This window comes from Microcaecilia unicolor, chromosome 1, assembly GCF_901765095.1.
Source record: "Microcaecilia unicolor chromosome 1, aMicUni1.1, whole genome shotgun sequence".
NCBI lineage: Eukaryota > Metazoa > Chordata > Amphibia > Gymnophiona > Siphonopidae > Microcaecilia > Microcaecilia unicolor.
The window spans coordinates 14,484,284-14,507,138 of NC_044031.1; the positions used below are offsets into that span (position 1 = coordinate 14,484,284).

The window sequence follows — 22,855 nt, forward strand, 5'->3', positions numbered from 1 at the left end:
TGGTCTTTCAATAAGTTTGCCTTCCTGCAAAAGACTTTTTCAGTTTTAGTAGAAGCGATCAATTTCTCACCAGTTTGCACTTTATTATAATCTATGAAAGCATCTTCATGACTGAAACTTTTCATACATTCAGTACTGGAAACTAGTGTCTCTCCTGGGTAGAATTTTGCATTTCTGATTAAGTTTTCTTCTTGATTGAAGCTTTTGTCACAACCAGGATATGAAGCTAGTCTCTCATTAGTGTTGTTTTTCTGGTATTTTGTAATATTTTCTCTATTGGGAAAGCTTTTCCCATATTCTGTACTTGTATACACTCTAGTTTTATGAATAATTTCATGTTGCACTAGCTCTTTCTTCCTACTAAAACCTTTTCCACACTCAGAAGATGTAGAATATGTTTCTTTTATGCATGTTTTCTGTTGTCCTTGTGGTTCTCTCTTTTGACAGACGTTTTTCCCATAGTTCGTACATGTAGATGGTGTCTCTTCATTATCGGATCTAGGATGCGATTTCAGAATGAAATGATCGCTGAGGAATATCTCACATACATCACATAAACATCTTTGATCTCTCATCTGTATGATATTACTGGTACTGTGTTCACACGGAGCTGAGCCTTCTGGTGAATGTTTTTGTTTATTTACATTTTTTCCCTTTTTTCCCCAGTCAGAACAGGAAGGAGTCTCCTCTTTCTCTCTTTCTGATAACATCTTTTCCCTTTCAGGTTTCTCACTGAGCTTCCAGTCATGTGTCTTTGTATTACTGCTTCTGGAATCATCTTTTTCTATAAATAAATAAATATATAAGAGCATTGCAGATTATTGTAGGAGAACAGTTTAGTAATACAAAAAACCCTTCGTAAATCTGCCCCTCCCCAACCCCACAATCAAGTTGATATATCTTTTTAGTAATATCTTTATTAGAATCACACAATGATAAGAACAATAATATCTGTAAGAAGAGATATAACATTATAGCGTGGTAATTTTTCAAGTTTCATCCCCCCACACACATTCACTGCAAGGGATCAGACCGCACATGTTGTTTCTTCACAGCAGTTTGATCCGCAAATGATAGAGCAAAACCTTACCACCCTCCACCCCTTCCTAAAGTCCATACTTCAAGTTATAGGTTCTGCAAGTAGCTAAGAGCATGATGTGGCAACAATCCCACCCTGAGGACCAAATTTGTTGAAAAGACTTCCAGGCTCCAGGAGGCCACTGACTAGTGTCCAGTCTTCATTAGATCGACAAGTTCATTCCTCCAAGCAGCCTGTCTCCAACACATCAAAATATTCTTTCTGGATTAAAAAATAAGCCTTATGCAGCAGACAATTAGGGCCCGATCACAGACCCAAGGAAACAAAATTTCAAGAACTGAATGTCCACCCAGAGAGGCAGGCGTCTACCCAGTATTACTGAAAGATGCATCTGCACCCGCATCCAGAAATGTTTTATTAAGGATCAGGCCCAGAGCAGAAGCACTAATGTAGCCGGCTCAGCTGTAGAACTTGAGCATTCTGCTGTTGCCACTATTTGAGCCAGAAAGGCCCGATCGAGGGAAATGTAACGTGTAGGACGCTTCAGGTGTTTCATGAGCAAACGCAGCTGATCACTCATAACTACTGAAGGCCCCGACTGGTTCTAAGATCAACAAGGCCGCCTCCACCCTTCCTACCCACAGAAGGATCCATTGCAATATTAAAGCCCCTCAGAACTAAAAGAGGGAAATGTAGTTCTCCGAGGACAAGCAGGCTGCTTGTTCTCACATGTGGGTCGACGTCCACGGCGGCCCCAGGAACGGCAATTTTTCCAAAGCAAAAATCCAGAAAGTTTTGCCAGAGCCTACTGGCGCCCGGGGCACGTGAACGTCTTTCCGCCTGTCGCGCGAGAGTCCCCACTCAGTTCCATTTTTTCTGCAGTGAAGAGAGGCAGCGTTTTTGAAATCTCTCCTCTCAGCCCTTCACAGTTTTGGAGATTTACTCCATTTTTCTCTTTTAGTTACTTTTTATACGGTTTCTTTATTTAAAAAAAAAAGTCCTTTTTAGTTTTTTCTGCCCTTCTTAAGTTTCCTTTCGCTTCCGCCGCGGCCCTCTTAGACCGTGCGTACGCGTGTTCTCCTTTTTGTGATCTTCTTTAAGGCACAATCGTAAACTTTGATCTCACTGCCACTATTTTTCCGTCCATGACATTGAGGACTCCCAGCGGCTTCAAAAAGTGTACTTGGTGCAACCGGTCGATGCGTGGTGTCTTCAGTGCCTTGGACCCGACCATCGCCCAGACGCATGTAAGTTGTGTGTTAGTCTGAAAGGGCGGACACAGGCGTGGAGATAAGCTCTTCGAGACCTACTTTTTGGAGCTTCGACCAGTTCCTCCGCGTCGACAGCGACATCAGTACCGAGGTCGTCGTCGTCGATATTGGCACCGGGGATGGCGTCGACTTTAGGAGCACAGGTAATGGCTGTCCAGAGACCACCAAATGCTGGTAGCAGTGAGGCGTCGAGTGGGTCTCCACCTGTCTCGAAGACTCCTGCTGTGCAGGCCCTCTCGGACCGACCGCTCTCGGACCCGACCCCGAGGAGGCGTGTGGATTCCACATTCTCCTCGTCGATACTGAGGCATATCGATAACGTGCATTGAGCGAAGGCGAAGAAGCATTGTCATCGGTCTCCTTCCAAGCACGGTACCGGGAGCTCTGGGGCGCCGAAGGATTCGGTACCCGTGAAGCGCTGACGTCGGGAGGAACACTCACCCTAAATACAAGAGGTGTCGGTGCGTCGGTCTTCGGGCAGTCCAGTACCGCCTCCTCAACCTCCACAGATTCTGACACTGATTCCTGCACCGACCCTGCAGCCTTGCTCGACAGCGACTCTAGACGAGCGCATCCGAGCCATTCTTCCAGGTCTTCTGGAAGGGTTGCTGCGTCAGTCTGCTCCGGTACCAGGGGTACTTGTGCCCTCTGTACCGTTGATGGAAGCGGCAGCTGGTTCTATGCCTGTGGAGAGATCTCTGACGCCGGTGCCGCCTGCGGCATCGGCTGTCACCCAGGTCGACTCCCCGTCGACATCGTTGGAGGGAGCTTCATCGCCACCGGCATAGGAGTCGACTTCTTGACACCGCCATCGAGGACATGGTTCCTCGGCGTCGACATGGGCCCGGTTTCGGACTGCAGTTGTGGTCTTCCCTCTGATCCTACTCCTTCACCAGAAAGAAAGCTTTCTCCCCCGGAGTCTTTCTTTCTCTTCATTTGTCCAGGGAATGTCTGTGGCTATTACCTTCCCTGTGGTATCTGAGGATGAGCCCAGGACTGAGATGCTCGAGGTCCTTGACTATCCTTCGCCACCTAAGGAGTCATCCACGGTTCCTTTGCATAATGTGCTCAAGGAGACTCTTATGCGGAACTGGATGAAACCACTAAGTAATCCCACTATTCCCAAGAAAGCTGAGTCCCAATATCGGATTCACGGAGAACCTGAGCTGATGAAGTCGCAGTTACCTCATGACTCTATGGTTGTGGATTCCGCTCTCAAGAGAGCCAGGAGTTCTAGAGACTTTGCCTCAGCGCCCCCCGGGAAGCGAATCTAGAACCCTGGACTCTGACTCTGACCCCTGAACCCTAACCCCTGGTAAGCCTTTCCTCAGCTGAGAGGTGCCCAGCTCTACCACCGGCTGCCTTTTAGGTGCTGTGGAGGACTTGCAGCTCATCTGCATATCCTTACAGCCTTCTCCGGGGTGACACCCAGGTCCACTCCGATCCACTCAGGGCCTCCGCTCTAGGTGCCCAGCGCTCCCACCAGGTGCTGTGGAGGACTTGCAGCCCTTCTGCATTTCCTCACAGCTGTATCCGGAGTGACTCCAGTTCCACCCCGATCCTCCCAGGGCCCTCGCTCCAAGTGCACAGAGTTTCCAGGTGCTTTTTGGCTAGGATCAGGCGACCCTCAGGGGGAGGAATGCTGGCTTCGGCCTAACCCCTGGTAAGCCTTTCCTCAGCTGAGAGGTGCCCAGCTCTACCACCGGCTGCCTTTCAGGTGCTGTGGAGGACTTGCAGCTCATCTCCATATCCTTACAGCCTTCTCCGGGGAGACACCCAGGTCCACTCCGATCCACTCAGGGCCTCCGCTCTAGGTGCGGCACGCGGGGCATTTTTCTCTTTACATCTAATCTTCTTCCCAGTTGCTAAAGTACCTCAGTCATTTATGGCCCCTATTCACATTCTCTTCCTAGCCCTGTCCCTTCCTAATCTTTTCCCTCACCCCCTACCTCTCTCCGCCACAGGAACTCACTGCCCATCCATCGACTTCATCACCTCACCTTCCCTCCTACCCTCTTCCTCCCTCTTGGCTTTTAATCTCCACCTCTTTCTTCCGTCCATTTTGCCTTCCCCATTCCACCTAAATACCTCTCGCCTTCGACGCCTTCGTGGCCACACCTCTCCTACTCTCCTCCACTCTCTTTTACTCCTTCTCTTACTCTCAGCCGGTGACATCAATCCCAATCCTGGCCCCCCTCACCAACTATTATCCCAACTCTGCAGATCTCACCGCAACCTCTCTAACCTCATCTCTATTTCTCTACTCCGCTCCTCTTCGCTGCCATTCTCTTGCGCCCTATGGAATGCCCGCTCTATCTGTAACAAACTCGCCTATATCCAGGACCTCTTTATCTCGCGTCACCATAACAGAAACCTGGCTCTGCCCTGATGACTCTGCTTCAGTCGCAGCCCTGTGCCATGACGGTTATCTATTTTCACATACTCCTCGCCCTACTGGCCGTGGGCGCGGTGTTGGACTACTTCTCTCTCCCTCCTCCAGATTTCAACCCCTTCTTCCACCTCAATCTCACTGTTTTTCCTCCTTTGAAGTCCACTCTATCCGCCTTTTCTCTCCTCTGCCTCTTCAAATAGCGGTCATTTATCGTCCCCCTGATAAGTCCCTTTCATCCTTTCTCAGTGACTTTGACGCCTGGCTTGCCTTCTTCCATGATCCTTCCTCCCCCTCTCTCATCCTTGGTGACTTTAATATTCCTGCTAATGATCCTTCTGACTCTTATATTTCCAAGTTACTCGCTTTAACGTCCTCCTTTAATATCCAACTATGCTCCACCTCCCCCACTCATCAAAATGGTCACTGTCTTGATCTCATCTTCTCCTCCAACTGTTCACCCTCTAGTTTCTTTGCCTCTGATCTTCCCTCCTCTGATCACCATCTTATAACTTTCACACTTAAATCTCCTCCCTCCCAGTCCCGTCCTATCTTATCTAATTTATCTAGGAATCTTCACGATATTGACCCTTCATCTCTATCCTCCCATGTTTCAAACCTCCTCTCTACTGTGGCACCATCCACGTCTGTCAATGAGGCTGTTTTTTCTTACAACAATAATCTATCCTCTGCCTTAGACACTCTTGCACCTTTGATGACCCGCCCTGTAAGGCGTACAAAACCCCAATCCTTGGCTGACTTCTAATATCCGTTACCTACGTTCCTGTACCCACTCCGCCGAACGCCTCTGGCGGAAATCTCAGGCCCTTGCTGATTTCTTACACTTTAAGTTCATGCTGACCTCCTTCCAATCTGCTCTTTTACGTGCCAAACAGGATTATTATATCCAACTGACCAACTCTCTTGGCTCTAATCCTCGACTTCTCTTCACCACATTGAACTCTCTCCTCAAGGTGCCCCCTCCCCCAACTCCCCCTTCATTATCTCCTCAGACCCTTGCTGAATTCTTTCACAACAAGGTTCAAAAGATAAACCTTGCTTTCTTTACCTCACCACCTCTCCCTCCACTAGTCCGTTCCCCTCGCTCTCCTTCCCCTCATTCCCTTTCCTCCTTTCCTGAAGTTACTATTGAGGAAACTACACTTCTCCTTTCTTCCTCAAAATGTACCACCTGTTCCTCTGATCCCATTCCCACCCACCTTCTTAATACCATCTCTCCTGCTCTTATTCCTTTTATTTGTCACATTCTCAACCTCTCACTTTCCACTCCGACTGTCCCTGCTGCCTTTAAACATGCTGTGGTCACACCTCTCCTTAAGAAGCCTTCACTCGACCCTACTTGTCCCTCTAATTACCGACCCATCTCCCTCCTTCCTTTTCTCTCCAAATTACTTGAGCGTGCTGTTCACCGCCCTTGCCTTGATTTTCTCTCCTCACATACTATTCTTGACCCACTACAATCTGGTTTTCGCCCTCTTCACTCAACCGAAACTGCGCTTACTAAAGTCTCCAATGACCTATTACTGGCTAAATCCAGAGGTCAATATTCCATCCTCATTCTTCTTGATCTTTCCTCTGCTTTTGACACTGTCGATCACAGCATACTTCTCGATACCCTGTCCTCACTTGGTTTCCAGGGCTCTGTCCTTTCCTGGTTCTCTTCCTACCTCTCCCTCTGCACCTTTAGTGTTCACTCTGGTGGAGCCTCTTCTACTTCTATCCCTCTGCCTGTCGGCGTACCTCAGGGTTCTGTTCTTGGTCCCCTCCTCTTTACTATCTACACTTCTTCCCTTGGTTCATTAATCTCATCCCATGGCTTTTCCTACCATCTCTATGCTGATGACTCCCAAATCTACCTTTCTACCCCTGATATCTCACCTTGCATCCAAACCAAAGTTTCAGCGTGCTTGTCTGACATTGCTGTCTGGATGTCTCAACGCCACCTGAAATTAAATATGACCAAAACCAAGCTTCTCATTTTCCCCCCCAAACCCACCTCCCCGCTCCCCCCGTTTTCTATTTCTGTTGATGGCTCTCTCATTCTCCCTGTCTCCTCAGCTCGAAACCTTGGGGTCATCTTTGACTCTTCTCTCTCCTTCTCTGCTCATATCCAGCAGATTGCCAAGACCTGTCGTTTCTTTCTTTACAACATCCGTAAAATCCGCCCCTTTCTTTCCGAGCACTCTACCAAAACCCTCATCCACACCCTTGTCACCTCTTGTTTAGACTACTGCAATCTGCTTCTTGCTGGCCTCCCACTTAGTCACCTCTCCCCTCTCCAGTCAGTTCAAAACTCTGCTGCCCATCTCATCTTCCGCCAGGGTCGCTTTACTCATACTACCCCTCTCCTCAAGACCCTTCACTGGCTCCCTATCCGTTTTCGCATCCTGTTCAAACTTCTTCTACTAACCTATAAATGTACTCACTCTGCTGCTCCCCAGTATCTCTCCACACTCGTCCTTCCCTACACCCCTTCCCGTGCACTCCGCTCCATGGATAAATCCTTCTTATCTGTTCCCTTCTCCACTACTGCCAACACCAGACTTCGCGCCTTCTGTCTCGCTGCACCCTACGCCTGGAATAAACTTCCTGAGCCCCTACGTCTTGCCCCATCCTTGGCCACCTTTAAATCTAGACTGAAAGCCCACCTCTTTAACATTGCTTTTGACTCGTAACCACTTGTAAGCACTCGCCTCCACCTACCCTCCTCTCTTCCTTCCCGTTCACATTAATTGATTTGATTTGCTTACTTTATTTATTTTTTGTCTATTAGATTGTAAGCTCTTTGAGCAGGGACTGTCTTTCTTCTATGTTTGTGCAGCGCTGCGTACGCCTTATAGCGCTATAGAAATGCTAAATAGTAGTAGTAGTAGTAGATAAAGGCGTATCAGGCCTCTATGCTCGTGGCCAAAATTCAATCTTACCAGCTCTACACGAGCATTAACGTGGGGAACACGGTGAAGCAATTGGCGGACTTAGTTGATAAGCTACCTCTGGAGCAGGCCAAGCTTTTTCAGGAGGTGGTCAGGCAGCAGAAGGCGTATAGTAAATTCCTGTCCAGGGGTGCTTACGATTCTTTTGATGTTGCATCCAGAACCGCTGCCCAAGGTATAGTGATGCGCAGACTCTCGTGGCTGCGTGCCTCTGACCTGGACAATCGAGTCCCGCAGCAGATTGTGGATGTCCCTTGCCGGGGGGGGGGGGATAATATTTTTGGTGAGAAAGTCGAGCAAGTGGTTGATCAGATCACTCAGCCGGAAACCGATATGGACAATCTTTCCCGCTGGGCGCCTTCTGCTTCTACCTCATCAGGTAGACGATTTTTCCGGGGACGGAAGAATGCACCATATGCTTATAACAAACGTAGGTACAATCCTCCTTCTCAACAGCCTTCTCAGGCTCATCCCCAGCACGCTCATTCTCATCAACAGCGTGCGCCAAGGCAGGCCCCCGTGGCTCCCCAGCAAAAGCAAGGGACGGGCTTTTGACTGGCTCCAGCTGAGCATAGCCACTATAAACGTGTCCGTGCCAGACGGTTAAAATTTTTTCATCAAAGATAGACTCTCATAACCTCTGATGAGTGGGATCTTCAAATAGTCCAGTTAGTATACTCCCTCAATTTGAAATCCAGACCTCCAAATTGCCCACAGGGAGCTCAATCCTTCAGCTTCCAGCACAGGCAGGTACTTGCAGAGGAACTCTCCGCCCTTCTCAGCGCCAATGCGGTTGATCCCGTTCCACCAGGCCAAGAAGGGCTGGGATTCTATTCCAGGTACTTTCTTGTGCAAAAGAAAACAGGGGGGATGTGTCCCATCCTAGACCTAAGGGCCCTGAACAAATTCCTAGTCCCACAAAAATTCAGGATTGTTTCCCTGGGCATCCTGCTTCCCATGATTCAGGAAAACGATTGGCTATGCTCTCTGGACTTAAAGGATGCTTATACACACATCCCGATATTCCAGCTCACAGGAAGTATCTTCGATTCCATCTGGGAGCGCAACACTTCCAGTATTGTGTGCTGCCCTTTGGTCTGGCGTCTGCACCCAGGGTCTTTACAAAATGCCTGGCAGTAGTTGCAGCGTCGCTACGCAGACTGGGAGTGCATGTGTTCCCTTATCTCGACGATTGGCTGGTGAAGAACACCTCAGAGGCAGGAGCTCTACAGTCCATGCAGATGACTACTCAACTGCTGGAGCTACTCGGGTTTGTTATAAATTACCCCAAGTCCCATCTTTTCCCTGTTCAGAAACTGGAATTCATAGGCGCTCTGCTGGACTCTCAGATGGCTCGTGCCTATCTTCCAGAAGCAAGAGCAGACAATCTTCTGTCTCTAGTTTCCATGGCCAGGGCGTCTCAGCAGATCACAGCTCGGCAGATGTCGAGACTTCTAGACCATATGGCCTCCACAGTCCATGTGACACCCATGGCCCATTCTTCACATGAGATCAGCTCAATGGACCCTAGCTTCTCAGTGGTATCAAGCTGCAGGGGATCTAGAGGATGCAATCCAGCTGTCCACCAGTTTTCACAATTCCCTTCACTGGTGGACAATTCGATCCAATTTGACCTTGGGACGTCCTTTTCAAATTCCTCAGCCACAAAAAGTGCTGACACGGATGCATCCCTCCTGGGGTGGGGAACTCATGTCGATGGGCTTCACACTCAAGGAGTTTGGTCCCACCAGGAAAAAGGTCTTCAGAGCATTCAGCGGTCTGGAATGCTCTAAAGGCTTTCAGAGATCATGTGGAATCGCACGATGATGTCTCACGCTCTAGTCTCCTGGCGCGGACCCAGGGCTCTGTGAGCTCTGTCCAATTCAATCCTCTCTGCTGCCGCCTCGGTCCCCATCAGGGTTGCACATATGGTTTGTACTATTTGTGGGACGTCTTCCGTCTCTCCACCCTCTGGGACTCCGCGAAATCGGAGGTTGTTCCTCCTGCCCCGATTTTCTAAGTCGTCCAATTTATAGGCCAAATCTTTCATTTTTTGATCCAGTTCCTGTATTTGTGCTTCGTGAGCAGTTAGAGTGTCCGCATGCTCATCCAGCCAAAGTTCTGCTTCTTCCACTCGTCCCCCCAGCTCGCAGAGATCCGTGCTAAGCACCTCCATTTTGTCTAATATTTCTTCTTTCGATTTTTGGATGTCCTCTTGGATTCCTGTCTGAGTTCACCCGAGACACCCTTTTTTGCGGGGGGCCTCCGCGATTCCGCCAGCGATAAGGCCGAGTTGGAGTTGGAGGGCGAGGCCTGCGCCATTGCCTCGTGGCACTTCGGGGTCTTATTCGGCCCGCCGCCCCCCGACTTCTCTGCGTCTTTATTTCGCGCTGAGTGCACTTTGCTCATACCGTCTGACAATCGTTGCCAACCAGGAATATTTTGGAGCAGCGAAAACAACTGATGGTAGCCGATGATAGCTTTTTATAGCAGCGAGGAGCGGGAGCTAAGAAGTTAGGCTGCCATTGCCAGCGGTAACGTCACTTCCTCCCCCCGAGCATAGTAGTTTCTGTACTATGATTAAGACGAAAGCTGGTTTGATGAGAACGTAAGATATGATTTTTCAGAGATCAGAAGTTTGCTGGTAAACTATAGACAAGGTAAGTTTGGCCAAGAATGGAAGATTTGCTATCGGACAATAGTTTGCTGGATCATCAAAAGAATGGGCGGGATCTTTAATCTTAGGATGTACATATGCCGATTTTCAGTTGGAAGGAACCACCCCCGTGGACAAACTGAGAGTGACCATAGAATGGATGTATGGAAGAAATGTGGGTAGGAACCACTTGACGAGATGAGAAGGGAGAGAATAGTTGGGCGCTGTAGTGGATTTCATCAACTAAATGAGTCAACTAAGCTCAGGAAATGAAGGAAGAGTAAAGGTTGCCATTACTCCCCTAGAGACTGAAGAAACTAGAGCATCACCAGCTTGTAGCGTAGTAAGGGGCAATGAAGATAAAAGTGGTGCCATAGGATGGGGTGAGGTAAACGGGATATGAAGCTTCAGAATCTTATTTTCAAAAATATCGGCTAGGGACCGGGCATCAGGAACTGTCCAAAGAAGTTTTTGAGGTGTACAAAATGTGGAAGCAACCAGAGGATTAGATAAAGCTTAGAGTATGTAGGACCTCTGGAAATTTGAGTACAATAGTAGTCCTTTTTCCAAGAGAGCGGAGCTGTTGTTTCATTTGTTGCAGTTCTGCCATGTACCATGGAACAGTATGTTTGCAATTAAGTGAGGGATCGTAAGAGGTAAGCGGAGCAAGAGTGTCAAAGTCCCTCTTAATCTCAGAGTTCCAAGAACATGCCTGATAAGTCGGGTAGATCGACAAAAGAAGAGAAGGTGAATGCACATCCACCTAATAAATAATCATAAGAAAGTTTACTAATTTCTCTATGGAAAATAGTTTTCCTGGGAGGACCGACTAAGCTCTCTAGAAGAGCATTGAAAGAAGACGAGAGAGTGATCTGTCCAGGATAGGGAGAGGAGGGAGACCTCACTTACCAAGGGAGTAGAAAGTACTGAGGAAAGGACCAGGTTCAAGATGTGGTCATCACGATGAGTTGGTTGACTCACATCTTGGGCCAGGTTCAGATCAGAGAAGAGCCATAGAAGATGTAAAGCAAACGACAAAGTAGAGTCATCACAATGAATATTAAAGCCACCCGACCATTAACTGAGAGTGCGAGTTACAGTAGTCAGTAAGTAGAGAACTGCAGAAGCTGAAAAGAAGTTGTTGAAGGAGGGTGGTAGAGCAGGAGGAAGTTGAAAGGCTTCTTGGGGCCTGAGAGAGTGGAGAAAAAGCAGAGAAGCTAAACTTGGGCGAATAAATAACTTTAAGGCCCCCCCCCCACCTTACGACGGCCAGGCCTGTTGATAGGATGGTAAAGATAGCCAGAAGGGATTGCATGATTAACATATGATGCATCAGCTTCTGAAAGCCAGGTTTCTGTAAGACAGAGCAGGTCCAGGGAACAGGAAATAATGAGATCATGTATTAAAAATTATTCCTCAGGGAATGTGTGTTAAGAAGGCCGATCCGCTTCATCCATGAAGAGGTGCCAGGGGATGGAGACAAACGAGCTACTGAGGAAAGTGGGTATAGACACTGATACAAGCAGCGAGTGGAGGGAGGTTGAAAAAAAGCATGATCTGTGGCCCCAACGGCAGGAATAGTGTGCGAGAAGCACATGGTGAAATAAAGAAATAGGAAGAATGCAGGGACACAAGAGTGCCAGTGAGTCTGGGGAGGCAACAAGCACCAGTGAGGCTTTGCTGACGTCACTCCCGGTGCAGGGCAGGAACAGCAGCTTGGAAACCGCCACTAACGCGGCTTGTTTTTTTTTTTTGTCTGGGGAGGTGAAAAACACAGAACAGCAGTGTCAGGTTCTCAGGTTCAGAGCCCGCGGGGCTGGGCTCTGGAGCAAACGTGAGCCCTTGGGCTGCTGACGAGGAGCGACAGCAGCACGCAAAACCCACCAACCAACACTGGGTAAGCACACCGGCAGGGACTGCAGGCACTGCCCAGCGAACCAGAACACATGGACTGGAATCCCCCGGACTGGAGGACACAGGACTGGAACACTGGACTGCAATCCCCCGGACTGGAACACACCCCGGACCGGAACACACTGGACTGGAGCACACCAGACTGGAACACACACCGGACCGGAACACACTGGACTGGAGCACACTGGACTGGTCCACACAGCTTCACCTGCACTTAGCTACTAAGCCCCCCAGGAGTTGAGCTCATGGGTTCGAGTAGCCGGCAGGACTTACTGGACGACACAGGGACCAGGACTACAACAAGCTGTAACTGGAGTGCACCTACAGTGGGGGAAATAAGTATTTGATCCCTTGCTGATTTTGTAAGTTTGCCCACTGACAAAGACATGAGCAGCCCATAATTGAAGGGTAGGTTATTGGTAACAGTGAGAGATAGCACATCACAAATTAAATCCGGAAAATCACATTGTGGAAAGTATATGAATTTATTTGCATTCTGCAGAGGGAAATAAGTATTTAATCCCTCTGGCAAACAAGACCTAATACTTGGTGGCAAAACCCTTGTTGGCAAGCACAGCGGTCAGACGTCTTCTGTAGTTGATGATGAGGTTTGCACACATGTCAGGAGGAATTTTGGTCCACTCCTCTTTGCAGATCATCTCTAAATCATTAAGAGTTCTGGGCTGTCGCTTGGCAACTCGCAGCTTCAGCTCCCTCCATAAGTTTTCAATGGGATTAAGGTCTGGTGACTGGCTAGGCCACTCCATGACCCTAATGTGCTTCTTCCTGAGCCATTCCTTTGTTGCCTTGGCTGTATGTTTTGGGTCATTGTCGTGCTGGAAGACCCAGCCACGACCCATTTTTAAGGCCCTGGCGGAGGGAAGGAGGTTGTCACTCAGAATTGTACGGTACATGGCCCCATCCATTCTCCCATTGATGCGGTGAAGTAGTCCTGTGCCCTTAGCAGAGAAACACCCCCAAAACATAACATTTCCACCTCCATGCTTGACAGTGGGGACGGTGTTCTTTGGGTCATAGGCAGCATTTCTCTTCCTCCAAACACGGCGAGTTGAGTTCATGCCAAAGAGCTCAATTTTTGTCTCATCTGACCACAGCACCTTCTCCCAATCACTCTCGGCATCATCCAGGTGTTCACTGGCAAACTTCAGACGGGCCGTCACATGTGCCTTCCGGAGCAGGGGGACCTTGCGGGCACTGCAGGATTGCAATCCGTTATGTCGTAATGTGTTACCAATGGTTTTCGTGGTGACAGTGGTCCCAGCTGCCTTGAGATCATTGACAAGTTCCCCCCTTGTAGTTGTAGGCTGATTTCTAACCTTCCTCATGATCAAGGATACCCCACGAGGTGAGATTTTGCGTGGAGCCCCAGATCTTTGTCGATTGACAGTCATTTTGTACTTCTTCCATTTTCTTACTATGGCACCAACAGTTGTCTCCTTCTCGCCCAGCGTCTTACTGATGGTTTTGTAGCCCATTCCAGCCTTGTGCAGGTGTATGATCTTGTCCCTGACATCCTTAGACAGCTCCTTGCTCTTGGCCATTTTGTAGAGGTTAGAGTCTGACTGATTCACTGAGTCTGTGGACAGGTGTCTTTCATACAGGTGACCATTGCCGACAGCTGTCTGTCATGCAGGTAACGAGTTGATTTGGAGCATCTACCTGGTCTGTAGGGGCCAGATCTCTTGCTGGTTGGTGGGGGATCAAATACTTATTTCCCTCTGCAGAATGCAAATAAATTCATATACTTTCCACAATGTGATTTTCCGGATTTAATTTGTGATGTGCTATCTCTCACTGTTACCAATAACCTACCCTTCAATTATGGGCTGCTCATGTCTTTGTCAGTGGGCAAACTTACAAAATCAGCAAGGGATCAAATACTTATTTCCCCCACTGTAACTCCTAAAGTGACCAAAAGTGTTCCTAAGCCCAGCACCAACAGAAAAGCTCCTAAGCCCTCCACTAACAGCAGTGCCCCTAACAGAAACTAACAGGGGTGCCCCTACGCCCTACACTAACAGAAGTGCAGGGAAGCCACAAGGGAAAAGGAAGGGAAGACAAAAGCCAGACCTAACACTGGTGCTTCCTAAGCACCAAGCTGCAGCAGCTAAACATGGGTTCTCACCCCGGTACTTCCTAAGCACCCAACTCCAGCAGCTAAACACAGGTCACGAGGAAAAGCGGGGTGTAATGGTGAGCACAAGGAAACAAGCAGGAAAGCCAAATACCCAAATAACAAAAGGTGCTTCCTAAACACTATAACAAGGGTGCTCCCAGCACCAAACTCCAGCACTGCACTAACAGCAGTGCTACACCCCGTAGCAAAAGGGAAAGCAGAGGAGTCAAAGGGAAAAACAGGGAAGTCAAACACACAAGTCACAAGTGCACACTGACTGCCCTACACTAATACAAAGAATAAAGCTCTAATGGAAAAATACGTGCTTACAAAAAATGAAGAAAAAGCCCTCAGAAACCGTGGGTAGAATACCCAGGGTTTAGTGCGCGGTTATGTTATTCTTATAACACACGCCACGGTTCTAACATTGGGCAAAAAACTTCATTTCGGATAAATTTACAATTTGATAGCCTCTAATACGGCTTATGAAATATATCTTTTTATAAATATGTTTTTCTTTTTTCAATAATTGTTCAACAATCCAACGTTAACTGTTGCACTTAGCTTTTAAGCCGGGCACTCTTCAATGTCTGTTCAACGGGAACCCGTTTCGCCCAAAACCTAGCTTCATCGGGAACGGAGTGCTTTAAATGTGCTCGCGATCAAACATACTTTAGTGAAAGCGTACAGCATTTCAAAAAATGGCGCCTCCTAGCGTACAGCATTTCAAAAAATGGAGCTTTATTCTTTGTATTAGGTTACTTTTTTGCTCTAAAGTTACTGCTTTCATTCTGTTGACTGCCCTACACTAACCTGGACCTAAAGCAAGTAGCCAGAAGCAAACGTTGCGAAGGCCCTGAAGGAAAGAACCCACTTCCTTATCAAGGCCCTCCCAGATGATGTCACTCTCCCTAGAGCCAGGCAGAACACATTCAAACCCCGAGAGGCCCAACCCACATCAATGCAGCACCGAGAAGCTCTTGAAGCCAGTACACCCAGGGAGAGGTAGAGCAACTCAGACCACACCCACAGCTGCAGTGAAATGAGACAATTAACCCCATGCTGCTGAAAGCTGCCAGCACAGAGAGACGGAGCCAGCTCAGAAAGGACAGAAAAACAGAACAGAAACCAGCTAAAAAGCTGACCCCCAGGAAAGAGGTAAGTTTGAGAGGGGTTCAGACCCCAATCATAACAAGCAGGCAGACATAAGCATTGAGTAGACAGCAGACAAAAACATCCCAGGAAAACATCGGGGCACCCTAGGGGGCGCTGCAGTGGACTTCACATAAAAGGTCCCTGGTACACATCTCACCCTTACCTCCTTATATTGTATGGTGAGCCCTCCAAAACCCACCAAAAACCTTCTGTACACCACTACAAAAGATTTATGGCTGCAGGCGTCACCTATATATGGGTACAGTAGGTTTTTGGTGGGTTTTGAGAGGTCTCACACTTTCCAGCACAAGTGTAACAGAGTGGGATATGGGCCTGGTTCCCCTTCTCTACAGTGCACTGCACTGACCACTGGGCTACTCCAGGGTCCTGTTTGCTGTTCTAATAAGACTGGCCGTAACATCTGAAGCTGTCATAGAGGCTGTTACGTACTGTTACATTCACATCTTTGAGGGGTGGAAGGGGGAGGTCATTCCTTTATTTCTCCAGTGGTCATCTAGTCATTTAGAGCAGTTTTCTGTAACTTAGTCATTATTAAAATAGGTCAGGACCAAAATGTCCAACTTATAGCCCTGGACATTTTTGTTTTGTTCTATTATGGCAGAAAAAAACATTTGAGTGTTAGAAATGCCAAGATCCCGCATTTGGACACACTGCAGACAAACAGCAACACGTCTAAAAAAAAAATAGCTTTTGAAAATAGCAATTCGGGTTCCTCTTTCCCACATGCATCACCTTGCACTTGCTCACATTAAACGTCATCTGCCATTTAGCCGCCCAGTCTCCCAGTCTCGTAAGGTCCTCTTGTAATTTTTCACAATCCTGTCGCGAGTTAACGACTTTGAATAACTTTGTGTCATCAGCAAATTTAATTACCTCGCTAGTTACTCCCATCTCTAAATCATTTATAAATATATTAAAAAGCAGCGGTCCTAGCACAGACCCCTGAGGAACCCCACTAACTACCCTTCTCCATTGTGAATACTGCCCATTTAACCCCACTCTCTGTTTCCTATCCTTCAACCAGTTTTTAATCCACAATAGGACATTTCCTCCTATCCCATGACCCTCCAATTTCCTCTATAGCCTTTCATGAGGTACCTTGTCAAATGCCTTTTGAAAATCCAGATACACAATATCAACCGGTTCCCCTTTGTCCACATGTTTGTTTACTCCGTCAAAGAAATAGTCATAACAATTTTTATCACACACAAACACTACCATTCTCCCTCATTCACACATATAATATTTCAAAAAATTATACAAATATAATAAGACTGATACTAAATAAGGAGTAGAGCATCAGAACAGAGTTTAACAACTGCTGATTAATCACGCTCAACAAATGAGTCCTTTCCACGTAGCAAAATCTCGTCCAAGTTGTATAATGGATTCCACTCACTTAGGGCTTCAATACGAGTGTTCTATATTGAAGTTGGATATCCTTTGAATCATCAGTATTAAATGGACGACTATCTTCAACCCACATATGTTAAGGGCTCAACAACTCCTAATGAGTGATACAGTCAACTGCTAGCTGATAATCTTCCACATGAGGTTATAACACAATAAGTAGTCGATACACCACAGAACCACCTGGACCCGACATGATCATGTTTCACTATAAACTAGCGTCCTTATTTAGTATCAGTCTTATTATATTTTGACAATTTTTTTGAAATATTGTATGTGTGAATGAGGGAGAATGGTACTGTTTGTGTATGACTATGAGTTAACAAGATAGAATAATAAAATTAGATTTATATAAATAAAATCAAAAGATTGAATGTGAAACTTAATTCATATTGAGGGGCATAATCGAACGCGAACGCCCATCTCCATGGGCGTCCATCTCCGAGAACGGGTACGTGAAGGGGCGGAACAGACCGTATTTTCGAAAAAGATGGGCATCCAACTTTTTTTTCAATAATACGGTTTGTGCCGGGCAAATGCCTAGGATTTGTGCAGATTTCAGCTGGGCAGTATCGTTTTTCAGCGATAATGGAAACCGAAGGCGCCCAGCTCAAAAACGAACAAATCCAAGGCATTTGGTCGTGGGAGGGGCCAGGATTCGTAGTACACTGGTCCCCCTCACATGCCAGGACACCAACCGGGCACCCTAGGGGGCTCTTGTAACAATTAAAAAAAAAAGGAAAATACCTCCCAAGTCCATAGCTCCCTTCCCTTGGGTGCTGAGCCCCCCAAATCCCCCCCAAAACCCACTGCCCACAACTCTACACCATTACTATAGCCCTTGTGGGTGAAGGGGGGCACCTACATGTGGGTACAGTAGGTTTTGGGGGCGCTTTGGAGCGCTCCCATTTACCAGCACAAGTGTAACAGGTGGGGGGGGGGGATGGGCCTGGGTCCACCTGCCTGAAGTCCACTGCACCCACTAACAACTGCATACTGCTGTGATGGAGCTGGGTATGGCATTTGAGGCTGGCATACAGGCTGGAAAAAAAAGTTTTTAAAGTTGTTTTTTTTTTGGTCGGAGGGGGTTAGTGACCACTGGGGGAGTCAGGGGTGGTCATCCCTGATTCCCTCCGGTGGTCATCTGGTCATTTAGGGCACTTTTTTGGGACTTGTTCGTGAAAAAAAAAGGGTCCAAAAAAAGTGACCTAAATTCACACTAAAAACGCCTTTCTTTTTTCAATTATCGGCTGAGCGTGCTCATCTCTCGGCCGATAAACATGCCCCAGTCCCGCCTTCACGCCTCCGACATTCCCCCGTCAACTTTGTCCATTTCCGCGACAGATTGCAGTTGGAGACGCCCAAAATCGGCTTTCGATTATACCGATTTGGGCGTCCATGGGAGAAAGACGCCCATCTCCCGATTTAGGTCGAAATATTATTATTATTATCATTTGTATAGCGCTATCAGACGCATGCAGCGCTGAACACCTGACACAGAGAGACAGTCCCTGCTCAATACAGCTTACAATCTAAAGTAATACAGACAAGACAATAAGGGCAAGGAAAGTACTGGGTGAGAAGGAACAAGGGGGGGGGGGGGCAAATGAGTAGTGGCTAGGAGCCAAAAGCAGCAGTGAAAAGGTGGGTTTTCAGCATAGATTTGAAAACAGGTAGAGATGGAGCTAGACATACAGGCTCAGGAAGTTTATTCCAGGCATAAGGTGCCGTGAGAGAAAAGGAACGAAGCCTGGAGTTAGCAGTGGAGGAGAAGGGGGACGACAAGAGAGATTTGTCCAGCGAGCAGAGGTCACGGGGAGGAATGTAGGGAGAGACGAGAGTGGAGAGGTAATGGGGGGCTGCAGAATGGATGCATTTAAAGGTCAGTAAGAGAAGTTTAAACTGTATACGGAAGCGGACAGGAAATATGGGCGTCTTTCTCTTTCGAAAATAAGCTGGATTGTGTTCTTTACATATGAGTTATTTTTACCTAGAAATAAGCAGTGGATTTTCCCAAATCTATCTTAACAATGGCTTGAGGACTTTTCTTTTAGGAAATAATCCAAACCCTTTTAAAACCCTGCTAAGCTAAATGCTTTTACCACACTCTCTGGTAACAAATTCCAAAGTTTAATTACACTTTCAGTGAAGAAATACTTTCTCCAGTTTGTTATAAATTTATTACTTTGGGCTCCTTTTACTAAGCTGTGAGAATGGATTTCGCATTTTTTTAATGATTAGATCTCGATAAATGATAAGACACCCATAGAAATATAATAGGCATCTTAGCATTCCATATACTATATTTTTATTACACTATTGCAGCTTATCCGGTGAATATCTTTGTGGCTGAATCAAAAAAGTTGCTTCCTGTATATGAGAACATCACATGGTATCTGTTTACTGTTTATTTTTTAACTGATTTGGATGTTTTTACAATATAATTTATATTTTCTGTACTACTAATTTTAATCCTTTAGTTATATGTATAGACCCCTGAAGCAGGCACTTTGCTGAAACATGGGCCATGTTGGGTCCTTCCGTAAGCTTCCCTTCCTTCAGCCTAAGGTTTCGCCTCTCAGTTCCATCCACAGTTCCGTTTGTGTTGCTGATTCCCTCTTGCATGCTTGCATTGTATATGGAATGGGTCATCTCGCCATCACTCATTATCAGTCACATCGGCTTCCTGTAGTGAGACTCACCCACTGCCAGTCACTCCTTAATCTGCCAGAGAAGGTATTTTAAGAGTAATGGGAAACCCTTACCTAGAGACATCAGGGTCTCATAATTCTCCTTCATCACCTCCCTGTAAAGCTCCTTCTGCCCTTCATCTAAATACTCCCACTCCTCCTGGGAGAAAGAGACAACGATGTCCTCAAACGTCACCCGCATCTGAAACACAAACCAGAAACACACTCAGGGACACAAAGAGGTGCTCAGAATGCATTAGATTTCAGCTCCTGACATGTTACCTCTCTCGTGCCTTTGTTTTTGGGGTTGTCACTGTTCACATTTTTTCTCCATTTTGTGTAGAATTCCCCTAACAAACACCCGTCTCTTCTATGCTCCAGGACTGACTGCACCTAAGCTGTCTCCCAGACCAGGCTTGATTCCCCCCCACCACCATTCTCAGTCTCCAACTAGTATGAACCTCTTTCTAAGAAGGATGACTTCCCCACTCCGTCAGTTTTTCCTTCCCTCCCAGCTTTACTTTTCTTTTTCCTCATTCCAGCAACCCCACCTCCTCTGCCAGATCTCCATTCCTCTCAGCGCACACACATCCCATACCTCTGACAATCTGACCCCCCCACCAGTATAGACAACCACAGTTCTCTCTCTCATATCTACCCCACTGCATTCATTAGTTCTCTTTTTGAAATCTCTCTTGCCCCAGCACATATTTCCACAGCTCTCTCAGAATATGTCCCTCCCCCCACCTCACCACAGTTCTCTCAACCTCCCCAACACTCACAGCATCATACCTGTCCCAACCCCCCCACCCCCCCACACACACACAGTGTCCCCACAGCTCTTTGTGAATCCCCGCCAATACATCTCCCCAGCTGTCTTCTTCCCTGGGCACATACATACACCCACCCACACCCACCTCCTTCCCCCTATGGAATCCTCAAAATTCAGCCATGGTACTGCACTCAGATGATTCACTGTGGCACCACAAGGTTTCCCTCCTTCTCCCTCATCCAAACTTTCAGTGTTTACTTTCCTCATGTAGCAGCCACTCCTCAGCCGGAACTCTCTCCTCACTCCCCAAAGTCTCCCTCTACCCTCAACACGTACCCACCCACCTTCCTGTTACACTGACTAACTTGTCCTGTTCATTACCTCTCATTTCCCTCCTTCCCTGATGCTCTACACAGGTGGAGGAGCAAGAGGAGAAGTCAGAGGGGGAGAGAGAGAGGAAGCAGAATGTAAAGAGATGGCAGGAAGGAGAAAGTGAGAGTCTGGTAAAGCAGGAGGAGCAGCTGCTGTGTGAGGGGAGGAGAATCAGGAAGAAGATGCACCACCTGTTCCTCAGACCCCATCCCCACCAACTTACTTATCACCATCTCTCCTACTATCACCCCCCCCCCCCACATCTGTCATATCCTCAACCTCTCTCTCTCCACCGCAACTGTCCCTGACACCTTCAAGCATGCTGTTGTCACACCTCTCCTCAAAAAACCTTCACTTGACCCTATCTGTCCCTCCAACTACCGCCCCATCTCCCTCCTACCCTTCCTCTCCAAAATACTTGAACGCGCCGTTCACAGCCGTTGCATTGATTTTCTCGCCTCTCATGCCATCCTCGATCCGCTTCAATCTGGCTTTCGCCTACTACACTCGACAGAAACAGCATTATCCAAAGTCTGTAATGACCTGTTCCTCGCCAAATCCAAAGGTCATTACTCCATCCTCATTCTCCTCGACCTATCCGCCGCTTTTGACACTGTCAATCACAACTTACTTCTTGACACACTGTCCTCTTTTGGGTTCCAGGGCTCTGTCCTCTCCTGGTTCTCCTCTTATCTCTCCCATCGTACCTTCAGAGTACACTCTCATGGTTCTTCCTCCACCCCTATCCCGCTCTCTGTTGGCGTCCCCCAGGGTTCTGTCCTTGGACCCCTTCTTTTCTCTTTCTACACCTCTTCCCTGGGCTCGCTGATCTCATCTCATGGCTTCCACTATCATCTTTATGCTGACGACACCCAGCTTTATCTCTCCACACCTGACATCACTGCGGAAACCCAGGCCAAGGTAATGGCTTGCTTATCCGACATTGCTGCCTGGATGTCCAACCGCCACCTGAAGCTGAACATGTCCAAAACCGAGCTCCTCGTCTTTCCACCTAAACTCTCTTCTCCTCTTCCTCCATTCTCTATCTCAGTTGATAACACCCTCATCGTCCCCGTCTCATCTGCCCGCAACCTCGGTGTCATCTTCGAGTCCTCCCTCTCCTTCTCTGCGCATATCCAGCAGATAGCCAAGACCTGTCGCTTCTTCCTCTTCAACATCAGCAAAATCCGCCCTTTCCTCTCTGAGCACACCACCCGAACTCTCATCCACTCTCTCGTTACCTCTCGCCTTGACTACTGCAACCTACTCCTCACTGGTCTCCCACTTGGCCACCTATCCCCCCTTCAGTCCGTTCAGAACTCTGCTGCACGTCTTATCTTCCGCCTGAACCGATACACTCATATCACCCCTCTCCTCAAGTCACTTCACTGGCTTCCGATTAGGTACCGCATTCAATTCAAGCTTCTGCTACTAACCTACAAAGGTACTCGATCTGCAGCCCCTCCTTACCTCTCAAGCCTCATCTCCCCTTACGTTCCTACCCGTAACCTCCGCTCTCAAGACAAATCCCTCCTTTCAGTACCCTTCTCCACCACCGCCAACTCCAGGCTCCGCCCTTTCTGCCTCACCTCACCCCACGCGTGGAACAAACTCCCCGAGCCCATACGCCAGGCCCCCTCCCTGCCCATCTTCAAATCACTGCTTAAAGCCCACCTCTTCAATGTCGCCTTCGGCACCTAACCACTACACCTCTACCCAGGAAATCTAGACTGCCCCAACTTGACATTTCGTTCTTTAGATTGTAAGCTCCTTTGAGCAGGGACCGTCCTTCTTTGTTTAATTTGTACAGCGCTGCGTAACCCTAGTAGCGCTCTAGAAATGTTAAGTAGTAGTAGTAGTAAGAAGAGACTGAGCGGCTGCAGGGAATATATTGAGCAGTGCCAGGCTCATTTCTTCTTGTGTGTGTGTGGCATCGCCTGGCACTGCATCCCCTGCTGCCCACTTCCTGCCAGTGTGAGGGGAGGAGAATCAGGAAGAAGAGCCTGAGGGGCTACAGGAGGGAATGGATTGAGCAGTGCCAGGCTCATTTCTTCTTGTGTGTGTGTGGCATTGCC

At 47.8% G+C, this 22,855-nt stretch overlaps 1 protein-coding gene across 1 annotated transcript; it reads right to left on the bottom strand.

Moving 5' to 3' along the window:
- Window positions 1–7: 7 nt before the first annotated feature.
- Window positions 8–19,745, bottom strand: LOC115474498 (gastrula zinc finger protein XlCGF7.1-like). Its single transcript, XM_030210388.1, has 3 exons — window positions 19,712–19,745; window positions 71–784; window positions 8–24 (listed from the first exon to the last, which is right to left on the bottom strand). Exons 1-3 carry the CDS (start codon window positions 19,743–19,745, stop codon window positions 8–10), a joined length of 765 nt encoding a protein of 254 aa, XP_030066248.1.
- Window positions 19,746–22,855: the final 3,110 nt, after the last annotated feature.